Source organism: Apteryx rowi, unplaced genomic scaffold (genome assembly GCF_003343035.1).
Source record: "Apteryx rowi isolate R43461 unplaced genomic scaffold, aptRow1 scaffold_296, whole genome shotgun sequence".
NCBI classification, from domain to species: domain Eukaryota; kingdom Metazoa; phylum Chordata; class Aves; order Apterygiformes; family Apterygidae; genus Apteryx; species Apteryx rowi.
This window is the reverse complement of record NW_020449374.1, coordinates 22,120-35,224: the sequence shown is the minus strand read 5'-3', so window position 1 is coordinate 35,224 and position 13,105 is coordinate 22,120. Positions and strand designations below refer to the sequence as shown.

General features: G+C 35.7%; 1 protein-coding gene across 1 annotated transcript in view; it reads left to right on the top strand.

The window, feature by feature from the left end:
• LUZP2 (leucine zipper protein 2) overlaps window positions 1–12,877 on the top strand; it is a gene marked incomplete at its 3' end in the record, with an annotated part of 101,020 nt that extends 88,143 nt beyond the window's left edge. The window contains exons 2-4 of the mRNA XM_026069430.1: window positions 8,149–8,266; window positions 9,687–9,757; window positions 12,829–12,877. Of these exons, the coding sequence (XP_025925215.1) occupies window positions 8,149–8,266; window positions 9,687–9,757; window positions 12,829–12,877 (238 nt within the window). The remainder of the gene's footprint in view (window positions 1–8,148; window positions 8,267–9,686; window positions 9,758–12,828) is intronic.
• Between the last annotated feature and the right edge of the window lie 228 nt (window positions 12,878–13,105).

Here is a 13,105-nt window from a genome sequence, read left to right as displayed (position 1 = left end):
TGTGAAAGAAACAAGAGAGGAAGAATTATATTGAATAGACTTTTTTTACTCACTTTTGAGCAGAACTAATGTAGAAATTAGCATGCAACAGCAGTTTTAAACATTTGGAAAACTTCTTGCTATAGGCCAACACTAATGTAATCTTATTTCATAACAGAAGAGCTTTAAATAGTGAGGAAATAATTTCTCATGTGAGCAATAATGCTCACAGGATCAGGACTTGTGTTTTCCACAAACTGGTTAAGAGCTTTGATCACCAGGCCACGGAGTGAAGCTCCTTCTTCTACTCTTGATCACGGTGACTCTGAGCAATTCAGCAATATCAGGGTTTAATTTCAAGTAACATAGAACGTGCTTAGGTGCTTGTGGTGCTGGGTGGCAGCTGACCAGGAATTTAGGATCTTGGAAGAAAATGAAGTGAATGGATCTTGGAAGTGAATGACTTTTTCAAGATGTTAATTTGAGAAATGTAGATCTGCTCATATACTAAAAGAATACAGGGTATGGTCTGGCAATGCAATAAATCTAACTTAATAGTATTAGATTTTTTAAAAGTGCCAGGTGACAGAAAGTAGGTATCTCATCACTAAGACAAGTCGCATTAAAAAAAAAAAAAAAATGGAGTGAGGGAAGCTAATTTAACTGGCTGACCTTATACTGCATTATTTGCCCTCCCTCAACCAGAGCAAATGTCGAGTGTACTTCGGCGAATATCCAGCTAGATCTAAATGAAATATATACTGCTGGGTGCTCCCACAGTGCATGTTTTTGGCATGATTGCAGGATACCAGCTTGAATTTAGAAAGAATACTTCCAGTGATGTATCTGTGCCTGGAAAAGCATTGTCTGTACATTTATAGGACTCATTTGTATTTGTGTGTGTGTATATATTTGTATATATATATACACATACACACATTGTGTGTGTGTATACATGTATATAAAACTAAACTATCTGTAATTGTAATTTCTCATCTTGTTGCCTCAGGGTTATTTCCCTGTATTTTTTAAAAAGCAAGTGTTGCAATTTTTATTTCTAAAACAGTCATCTGCTTATGGCTGATCAGTGAATTTTTTTTTCATTAAGTTCAGTTATTAAACAGTGGAACAGATGTTCACAAGATGCACATTGACACTTTTGTCAAGTAAAGTAGAATTATTTAAATTTTATATGAACTGAGATAGCAGCTTAGGTAGAAAGAGAGGGAGTTTTCCTAGGTATGTCATTTTGTTGATAGGTGTATTTTTATTAAAAGCAGAATTAAATGTAAAATTCCAAAGACAACAATGAAATTAAATTATGTGGCTAGCTGAGACAGAAAGATTAACCTGACTGTATTGTAAGAGACGATGGAAAGGCATTCAGTGCCTTTCCAAACGTAAAAGGCTTTGCTGTTTGTCTAAGGAGACTAATGTAAGTGAACTATATTTAAGGGTAATAACATTGAGGTCATAGTTAAAGCTTCTTTAGATGTGCAGTAGAAAACCAGACCAAAAGGTGGTATTATATGTGTAAATTATGAAGAATATCAGAACTGAAAAGGGTAATGTTACCTATCAGAAGGCAAATGGTTTTAGTATGAATAGATTTCCTATTAAAGACTAAAACCTGTAGATTAGATGTGAAAAGTAAACTCTGTGCAGAGGACACATCCATATTTATGCAGTCTATGTTTGAACAGTTGTAAAGAATAATTTAATAATGTTGTTTTCACAGGATTTAGTAGCTTCCTTTCCGCATTACAGCTGTATAAATCCAACAAGGATTCATCGCGCTAGGTAAAGTGCCTATTGAAAGACAGCTTGAAGAAGAAAAAAAGCTCAACTCACCTGTCTATGCTTTTGGGAGGAGTTAAGTTTTCTATAGGGTCAGTCACAAGGTTTTGAACGTTCTCGCCTCATACAGTAAACTCTTTGCTTTTCTGGCCTGTGTGCTTTTAAGTGTATCAGTACAGGCTTTGTTTCTTTGGGTTGTTATTTTCAATCTCACATTACACATGAGGATTCAACCTACTGTTTCATCTCCTGGAGGCTGTATATCTAAGCCAGCTACAAGTTTTCAGAAGTCTCCTTTTGCCCTTTTGCTCATTGGAGGGAGCTGACAGTTGCATGTTTTCCCTGATGAGAGATTGATTCTAAGTGACCAAACATCTGCCAAAAAGCCACTAGATGATTGTTTTGTTTTATTTATGGTGATTACATGAAAAAAAGCAAAAGGAAGTTAATGCAAAGGGCCTGGCAAAGGGTTCTCTAGCTGCTAGCGGTGCTGAAACCAAACTAATGCAACAGCACTGCTATCTTTTCATGGGTGATTAAAGTTAGAGCAGTTAGGACACTTTAGTCTACTAAGCAGTCATAACCTGGTATGGGCATTTAAGTATTGCTTTCTACTTGAACTGTTAATAAACCTGGACTGGAACATGTGATTGTACATTATTCTCAGTAGGTAAGGGTGAAATATTCTGACCAAATACTCCGACCCACAAATAATGAAGTGTCAGATTACAAAAACTTTTYCTCGGTTCCCCCCGAATCCCAAAATGTTTCATGTTCACATTTCAAAAAATGCTTGTGTTGGGAAAAGACAGAAAAGCAATGGTATGATGTTCTGCTATCATTGTCAGTGATTTCCATCTCAAGTTTGCTTATTTTATAGTTTTAAAGATTCTTGTCTGCAACTTCCAGGTATGGTGATTCAAAACTGAGATTCATCTTTCTCTCACTTCAATATAAACCATGCTCACACGTGCACATCTGCAACCAAGAATATCTTTGAATGATTGCTTTAGAAACATCTGGGCAATCATGTACTTTGCAAGTGTAAGCAGTGATTTTAGTAAATAATTCTGTTTGTTTCATGAAAAGGAATATAGTCTGCTCTTTTCTTAACTACCATTGCTTAAAAAAAAAAAAACAAAAAAAMCCCAGCCAAATCCATGACAACTTTCTCAAGATACTTACTGGGTAAAAAAGATTTCTTAGTTTACAGTAAGGTGCCTTAAATTATAAATTGCAAGTAGAGCAGGAAAGTAAAACAAAACAAAACAAAAAACCCCTTAAGTTTATGGAATGTAACTGACCACAGATTTCTTCATTGGCATTTGCTGAAAGAAACATCCATCCAAGTTTATAGTCTTAGACTGACTTTCTAATGCTCTGTGGATTATACTCCAATTTTCTCTTTGTTTTAAGTTTCCTTTGCAGTCAGGGACGTTTATGTAYCATAAATAAATAATTGAAGTGTTTATAAAAGTTGTATTTCAAAGACAGGCTTTGTAAATCTAGAGGGAAAGCAAAATCAATTTTCCTTTGTCCTGACGTAGTACATATTACTCATTGAGAAACAGACTCAGTGCTGATTTTGAARACTAAAAGCTTAACTTATAAAATTTAAGAAAACAACACTCAGAGGTGGAGTGATCTCTGGGGGCACAAAGCTTTCTTGTTAGTAGGCACTTGTCTCCATTGCATACTGAAAATTAGAAGCTGTTGAAATTTGTACTGTATCTATTCAGTCATGTCAGTAAAAATAATAGAAGAGTCAGAACAGCTGACTAAGTTTAAAACTAAGAGAATAACATTCCATAAAAACAAATGATACTGCAATTTACATTATGTGTCAGTGTAGAAACAGCTTGCAATTAGAATATTACTGATGACCTTCACATGCAGAATACTGCTAAATTGTTCTGTTTGATTAATATACATTTTGCACCCAAATTTTGTCTTCAAAACTGTCATTATTTTTTTCAGTTATAGATTGAGATTTGTTAAAGTGAATTTGTAAATAGGAAAATATCTGCAGTAAGACTTGGTGCAATAAGACTGGAAGAGACAGCTTCAGCTAACTTTTAAAAGGACATTCACTTGCTAAAATGATAAATATTCACAGTAATCCCAGGTGGATATGCTGATAATGAAAATTCCTTTTGCAGAATGGTGTAACTGGATATTCAGAGGTCAGATTTAATCTGTGTATAACTACATAGTGGAGTTCCTAGGAATGGGTTTAGCTTACTCTGCCCTCGTATAGTTATACCTCAAAACAAATGGAGTACCCTGAGAGTTTTTGACATCTGAAGGTATCAGAAAGCTACTGGCATTTCATGGTGTTTATGGCATGGTACAGTGGCATGCTTAAGTCRGTCAGCTTCTTCCAGAATACTCCCCTAGTACAGGACTGGCAGCATAGTTTAGCATAAAGTAATTGTTCAGTTGTCTATCTGTATTTATTATATTGCATATATATATGTGAAGCCTTCTGAAAAGTGCTAATCTAATGCCCAGGAGACTGCATTTTGGTTGCTGAGAATTCAAGAGGGGAAGAATAAGAAAAGCAACTGACTGGGGATCTTTGCTTAAACCCACTCTTGAGAGTCCTGTTAGTATTACAGAAGTATAAAAGTCAAGGTATATTCAGTGTTGTGGAAGAATATAGGGGTCCTTGAATCAATGAGTAATCTAAGTTGCAAGACAAATTTATTTATAAATTCATCTTTTTTTTTTTTTAATTGAGCTGCACTTGGTTGGTTTAAAAGAGACAATTTCTTAATGTAGAAATTGAGGTCACCAAAATGGGCTAATCCAAGATTTTGCTGGCCAGCACACACACAGGTGCAGAGTTGAATTTTACTGACTCAAACTATATGGGCACTGTTCTTGGGCATAATACTAAGAGTCAAAGCTTCATATTAGAGATAATCTTGTCCAGAATTAAAACCTTTAAGAGAGTATAATAGCTAATAGCTCTGATAGTTATATCTTATTTCCTTTTTTTTTTTCTCTCTCTCTTTAACAATTCTGACATATACTTGTTCCTCTCTTTGGCTTTTCCTGGTTGTTTGTGTGGAAATAAGATAGGATATGACAGTCTCAAACCAGCTAGCTGCTTCATTGCACTCCTGCCATTTCTGTAATCTAGCTGAGCAGATAGAAATTGCTAAATACTTAATTACCTTTAATCATACATGGAACTAGTTCATACCAAATTTCATCTTTCCTTGAACTGAAGTCTTCTGATTTATCCTCTACTTAACTGCCAGAGTCTGTCCCACAGATGCATTGCTGTCAATAGTGGTATGAATTTATTAGAAACTTTATGTCTATGCCAGTCTTAATACTCTGTGTTCTCTGTCATATTTTGTGTTGAGCTCAAAAGGTGACAGTCAACTTTTAAGTTCTTTGGAAAGTGGGCTTTGGAAACTTCGGGAAGTTGGATGGCTTTTACTACTTGTTTTTTTATRCTTCACCCAGCTTTTCTTAATTTTAAGAGCCAGGAAGAGATTATATATATCTATACTCAGCAAGGGATTGTACTCATCCTAGACTTTTCAAACCACTGACCCTCACCTACTGTCCACCATGCCAATATCCATTTCCACAAGTAAAAATATGTTTCAGAGGAATTCTAATCATGGTTTAAAACAAACAAACAAACAAAAGCAGCCGTGCAAGTAAGTCTTGTATAGCTGTGTGCCCCTTTCCCTTTCAAGAAAGAGGATTTAGTTCTGTGACTCACTGTGGCAAATTGGTTGTTGGTTTTTTGTCTCTCTCCCTCCACCTAATATTTTGTATTACATATTTTGAAGGAAATTTATGCATATTATAGCATATTTAAGTAAAAAATTAGGTTAGAGGATCCTATTTTATGCAAATTGGTAAATATCAGAATTTACAAGACAATAGCATGAAACTTGTGCTAACTGAATGCCCATGGGAGAGTATAATTGGCTGCTTGGGACAGATGGCCTTTAAATGCTCAAACAAACCATGRAAACTCATGGGGATACTTTAAAGTGATTGCTTAAGACAGTGTTGCCAGTTGCAGGTATTTTTTTTTTTAATGCAAGGTTTCACTTTAAACAAAAGCATGACATTTTAATGGCAAAGGAGACCATCAAGCTTCATATACTTCTTGTGATGTTAAAGAGGAATGCAAGTGATGACCCCTCTGCCTGAAACTAACTGCCCGCTTTATCAGGATGAAATTCCTCCTTGACCTCTGTGCATCAGCAGATTAAAATGAGAGTATTCTCTCCAGCTTTTCACGTTGATTGCACCTAATGTGCTTACTGCTACTGAGGTGAGTCAGCTCCTAAAGTGACATATACCTTGTTAAAAATCACACATAGCTGGAGCAATAACAAAAACCGTAGGTGCTTCTCTATAAAACTTAATGCAGGGGATTTTCTTTTCATTGCGTGTCAGAACTAGAAGGCTAATATGCTGCAAGTAGTCTAGCACAGGCAAGATTTAACTTATAAAATGGTAATTTCTTTTATTCCATTCTAAAGAAAAATATGAACCAAAATCTCAGATCTGCATAATGCTAAATTATGGAAGGTTTGAATTCTTGGCATACTGTTTATTCTATAAGCCCGTGATTAGTTTGACTGCATGACCAGTATTTGAGATAATTTTTCTGATAACATCATTTATTCCTATTGAGGATAACCAGGTTATGTACAGGTGCTGTTTAGTTACTACCAGGCATTTGTAATGTGTCCTCACATTATCTCTTCATACTAACTTTACCCATTGTCTTTATATAGTCATCTCACAGGCTCAAGCCAAGATCTTCATTTTCCTTTACTCTTGGTGGATGAACATAATACAAACAATCTGAAACCACAGTTTCTTGAAATAAATAAAGGACATACACAAATTTAGAGAAAACTCAAAATATATCAAGAGAATAAAATAGTTTGCTGAGAGCTGAGTAGCTACCAGCTACAGTTTAGTTAGAAAGATTGTAATTTTTTCCTACCATCTAAGGAAAATTTTTTATTTTTGCAGTTTTTAATTTTGCAGCAGCAAGTGGAAATTGGAGATGTTTTGTGTTTCATGAAAGAGATGCAAACTCAAAAAATTCCATGCTTTTTCATCAGTTACATCTGTAACGTTGGCAAAGTAAGCTGAAGATAATTAATGCTGAAACTTCAATTTAATGTTAAACCTTATGCTTTTCCTAAAGTCTTATGTTGACTGAAGAGACACTCACTCACTTTCATCTCTGTTAGGTATCCAAAATATCATTTGATATCGCGCAAGTATTTTCTTTTCTCATATAGCTGTCATCTGAGCTGTCTATTGCTAAAATAGATCCGAATGATATTAAATAGCATATTTAATGACTTAAATGACTGTCTTTCCTGAAGTATGTATTCAAAGTCTGTTAAGGGAATCGTAAGATTCCTGTTTAACTTCAAGATCTTAGATCTGATAATAAAATAGTACTGATGTGTTACAGAGTTGAAATTCTTTTTTCCCCTTTTTAGAAAGAGAGTTACTGGAAGGAGCATTAAAAAAAAAAAAAAAGGATTCAGACTGCAGTTGTACCAGGAATGGATGTCTCATTTCACTGATCAATCTTCAAAACAAAAGTTTTTAAATGAAAAAATATGTTGTTTTAGAATTACCTGAAATGCTTGCTTTTTGCCTGAAGTGGCATATGAGAGTTGGATCAGCATTTCATTCCACCTAAAACAATATTCATTGGATTGATTTCATTCTGGATTTTATGGAACCTTTGAAAAGTGTGGTTACATTTCAAATAAAAATTACCATTTTGAGAAGGGTAGACAGACTGTTTTGACTTATCACCTAATTATATCATAATGAGATTTGATTCATCTTAGCATATCTGTCAGTTTTAGTTCATACTGCGAGGAGGTTTAGGTGGAGGGAAACTGTGGAATGGAATACATTTTACAAAGTTCAAGTAGCTCTGAATCATCCTTCTCTCAAATTGCTGGCTGTCACAAAACTTCATACTTTTAAAGGTTCGCTCAGTTTCTTGTGTGGAATATCTTTCAAAACAAAAAAAATCTCATGCCATTATACATCATTCAACTCATGTTAAATGCATCCTTTTTGCTTCCTATTCATCACAGACAATATACCTCTGCCAGTGTTTCAGTCTGATGATTTGTGTACTCAGGTGCAGCACATCATTTGGCTGTATAACACATCAATTTATCAATATTAGGAGAAAGCAAATGATTATGTAAGTGGACAGGGGACCTTCCCACACTCCATTTTGGAATCTAGAACCAGTGTTGGAATTGATTGAATTTGGATGAACTAAGACTGTTTTCAAATGTCTTGAGGAATGTTTTGAGGATCTCATGCTTTCATTTTCTGTGTTAGACAGGGCTATGAAGAACTGGAAAGACAGCTGAAAGAAGTCTTTAAGGAAAGGAGCAATATCCTTCGTCAACTCTCGAAGACTTCCAAAGAACTTGAGGGAATTAAAGTAAACCTCCAGGTTAGCTTATGTCTTGGTTTTTCTGACAGAGGATTACTTGCCTTGATTTGTTCGTATTGCTATCTATTTACTGTGAAAAGTGAATAAAATGAATAGGTATTATTTTGTTGATCTTGTACATAAAACTAATATTTTTAAGGTAAAAGTAATCCAAATGGGTTGGACCCTTTGTCCAGTCATTCAAAAACTGAAGCAAATGTGAAAATAGAATATAGTAGGGCAAAAGAAAGAAAGGAGAAAGAATAAACTTAGTGGAACTACTGCACATTTACCCCAGCAGCCATTAACAAAAGGAGATGCTCTGATGCCATCAGCTACATCTTTGCTGACAAGTTGCGTACACTCGGCTAATTTGGCTGCTCCCTTTACCTAGCTGATGTGCTGTCTGTGCTGAGTGATTAGATTTACTGCGGGGCATTTAGGTCAGAAGCCTAGCTGACAAATTGTACTAGATGAGCCTGCAGCTAGACAGGTAGAGCTGAAAGCACCTATGCATTTAATTTAGGAGGTTGTAGGTGTCATGGGTAGGCTGAACTTAATGGCAATGCTTAGATTAACTCTGCAATGAAATCAGCCCCTCAAAGTGAGAAGCATCCTGCTCTGAATTTGTAGTCCTGAAATCACCAGATGTTCACTTCAGGGCATGCCTGTCTTCTGATGTAGTCTGTTGACCTAATGTTAACATTCAGACTGATTATCATTTGAGATTTCTTTGTCTCTGCATTTTATTTCATTTTAAAGGACAATATTTTCCTGACGTTGCATTTTTATTTTCATGTTCATGTAAGCTAGATGGGACAAAAATAGGGATGCTACTCCATATGTTGGATATTCACAGGAGTATACTGGTACTGTGTATCAGTTTACTGTATTATATTCCAGACTTTTCTGGTGCCAATTTATTTGAACTGCGGCCTATTGAACCTTTTCTCTCTCTCTCTCTNNNTTTTTTTTTTTTTTGAGTCCTTTACCATTCCTTTATTATTGTTTTTTTCTCCTTCTTACTTTTTAAGAGAAATGCATTTCTCCTTGTAACACAGTTATGCTAGAATGAGATTTCCTGTGCAGCAAAACTAAAGGTAGTACTCAGCAAAGCTATTCTATCAGAGATTAGGCAAAGGACTGTAGTTATCTTCTGTATACATATATTTGTCATACACTTCTAATGCTTTTAGCCATTTGTTTGTTTCTAAATCTCCTTATTGTATTTGATCAAGTCTCTTTTAATTTTTGAGTGTGCAGCTGTGTGCAGTTAGCAATGCTGAATTATGGTAAAAGTCAGGCTATTCCTTTTTTTCTTGCAAATGGTAATGTGCGTAATTCACTGGGAGCCTTTTATGAAAGATGTTCCAATTAATCATTTTGCAGATGAATAACATTAAAGATCTCTTTGGTAATACATTTCCTACTTTGTTATCAGTCTTTGAAAGATGATGAAGCATCAGCCAAGAATGACGTGCAGAAGCTTCTGGAACTGGGTCAAAAGCAAAGGTAAGGCCCAGCCTCCACCCTTTTCTTTCAGGTTCCAGACTGAAAACTCTAAGACCATGAAATTCCTTTAGTTCAACCTGGAAGCACTAGTGTACTCCAGAGTCTACTTACCATAACAGTAAAATAAGGGCAGGGAGGGCTATTTCGGAATGATTTTCAAATGAACAACATATTAGCTGATAATGGACACACTTGACTTCTTAGATATACATGAATAGCATTAGGAAGAGAGATTAGAATACAACAGTGAGATATTTGCCATTGACAGGGATTTTGAATCTCTCAGGAAAGTTCAGACATGAATTTTTATCTATTCAAATGAACAAAATCAGAAGCCTTCAAAAATTACTAGTGGATGATAAACCCCAGTTTATGAATTTACCTTTGAGTGTCCTAATCTCTAGAGTTAGAAATGGTATTACAAATGTATTAAATCTTTTTAATTAGATGTTCACACATGTAGATGCTCAAAATCATTAGTCATCATGCAAATGTAGGAATACTCCCACTGGATATCTGTGAGGAGTGGGATGAAGACAGAGATGTATTCCCTTCAATTTTTTCACTGAACACTTAATAAAATAGTGACTTTACATGGCTGGGAATGCAAGCCTGAGCCTTAGTCACGAGCTATCATAACCTAACTATCATTATTCAACAGAGAATGAGCTAGTTCTAATTCTTGGAGTTCAGACTGATAAATCACTGTATCAGTACAAATTTAGCAACAAGCAAACATAACTAACATAGGCATCACTTTCTCTGAAACAATATAATGTGATGAATGCATCTATATCTGGCATCTTTCTGTAGAAAGAAAACATTTATTGAAAACTTAATGAGGTACAGTGTATTTCTTTAATTGTTAGAAATGTGATATCATGTTTAATAGAAGATCTGTAGCACGTATGAAATTGCATTGCTATAGAGAAGGCTTGTGTTAAAATGACCTTCAGTTCTTCAATACAAAACAGATTAGAGCCATAATACAATACCATGGAAGTTTTTCATTTTTACTTCAGTGGAGATGGATCAGATACCTAAGGGACTTTCAGATATTCTAGACAAATCTATTGAATGATGAAAGCAAGACTTCGGCTAATACCCTATTTAAACAAATACATGTTACATAGCTTGTATGCAACTGAAGGTACACATTTCAGCCTCATAGCTGCCCTTGTCATGGACTCTGTCCTTCATACATGRTTCTGGTTTTGTGCAGCTTCTATGAAATAAAGACATTAGTTGATTAAAAGCATTAATGGACTTTTGAGTAAATTTTTAAATGGACTTTCTCAGTTGCAGATGTGAAATTTGAGTTCTCTAAGGGGAAATGTGTATTTCTTAGCCACGTACTACTAGGTATTCTTCCCAATCTCCTGCTCAAATCACCCCTCAAAATCCCTCAAGGTCCATCCAAAAATACCTGTTGACTGCTGCTTCTAAGGGAGTCAGCTATTGAGTATACTTCAGAACATCATTTTCCAGAGGTACACCCGTATTCAATATTCATTATGCTACTGAGCAGTCCTCACCCTCCTGAAGAGAAGAAAAAAGAAAAGGATTTTACTTTATACTCCAAGAAATGCCTTGGAACTACTGTGGGTACCTGACTACTGTTAACAGGCTCACTGGATTTTAGTTGCATGGAAGTATGGAAGTCCAGGATAAGAAGCTGCTGTTGACAATGTGCCAAGGATCTCCCCTCCCAGAATTTAACTAATGAAGGGTCACAGTTTATCTGCCAAGAGCTTCATCTACAGTAAGTGAACAAGAGTGCACTTACTGCTATGTTTAAATCCATTGTAAYTGAACCAAAATACAGAATATATTTGGAATGCATTGCATTGTTAATCTTATGTTCTAGTTGCTTTGGACATATGTGAGCTGCATTTGGTCAGTGAGCGCTACTTTGATTGTTCCTTACAATGATGGATGATACAGTAAAGTTTAGGGTGCTAGAATCTCAGCTCGTGGCGAATTGATGTAGCTCTGCCAGCTTCAGATTAGATTTTTTTTGAAATCCCTTTTGTGTGAATTCTTCAGTACTTCCCAAGTTGTAATTAAAATTGGGCACTTACTGTGATGTTCAAATTCTGTTATTTCAGTGCACCATCAGCATTTTGAGCTGATCACATCTGTTTATACAATACGTGAGCTGTACTGTGCTGATGGTGTGTTGGTTTCATGCTGCTCAGTCACTGTTTCAGTTAAATCTGTGTGTTCCTGTGTAAATTAGTGTTCATGAAGCTGCTAAAAGTAATAGAGATACAAGCTAGAAAGATGATCCAGAAGCTCACAAAGTTTTCTTCTGGTATGAACCAGATGCTTTTCGCTTGAGTTCAGTTTTCATCAAGCTAAATTATCACCTGTATGTAAGCCAAGTTCAGTGTTGGTTCTTGTTTCTGAAGGTTTGTGCATGCAGACAACAGCCCTGACAAAGCTCTGGAGCGTTTCTGAGATTTTTCACTCTTGTACTTCACCATGGCTCCGTAAGGCTGCTGTGGGCAGAATGACACGGCCAGCAGAGGATCTGTCTACCATGGTTATCAGTAGAGAAATTCTGACTCCATCAGTGACGTGAATTTTTTTGACCCAAAGCCCAATCAAAACAATATCTTTTTGTTTCTTCTCCAGTCACGTGCTAGAATATTCTGCTGAGTTTTGTGTTGTCTGTTTCTAGAAAGAGTCAAGTGAAGGTTTAATTTTATCAGCTTTTTTTTTTAATAGTGTAAACACTTTCTCATTGATAATAGTGTGTGTTCAGCAGCCCACTTTCTTCACTTTTATTTTGCCAGTCCTTTTAGCTAGAAGTTATACACTGGCAGATGTTATGCACAGCAGGATACTCAGTAGATGTAAAAGGTAGCCAATTTCCATTACAGATAATTTTTGTCTTGTGTTAGCACTGGAGTTCATGGGGTCATAATGATTTTATTAGCAAGACAAATAGACACAGCACATCTGTCTGTCACTCTGAATAATTAAAAGTGCCTTTTATTGAAACTAAAGAATTATTTCTTAATGGACACTTGTAATGAAGTTTGTGTTCTGTGTTTTCAACAAACTAGGGAAGAAATGAAATCTCTCCAGGAGGCCTTTCAAAAGCAGCTTAATGAGGCAGCTGAGAAAGCAGAAAAGCAGCAGGCTACCGTGAGTGACTCCTTGTCCCTCCTTCATTATTTTTGTTTATTTCTTCTGTCTTTTTTTATCCTCCTGCCTTGAGAATTTTCCATTATCTCAAATACCTTTGTATGGAAAAAACTTTGATTTCCAGTATGCATCAGTTCTCTACAAGCTGCAGAAGAAAGGAGCTGAAGAAAGTTCAGATGATTAAAAGTACTAAGA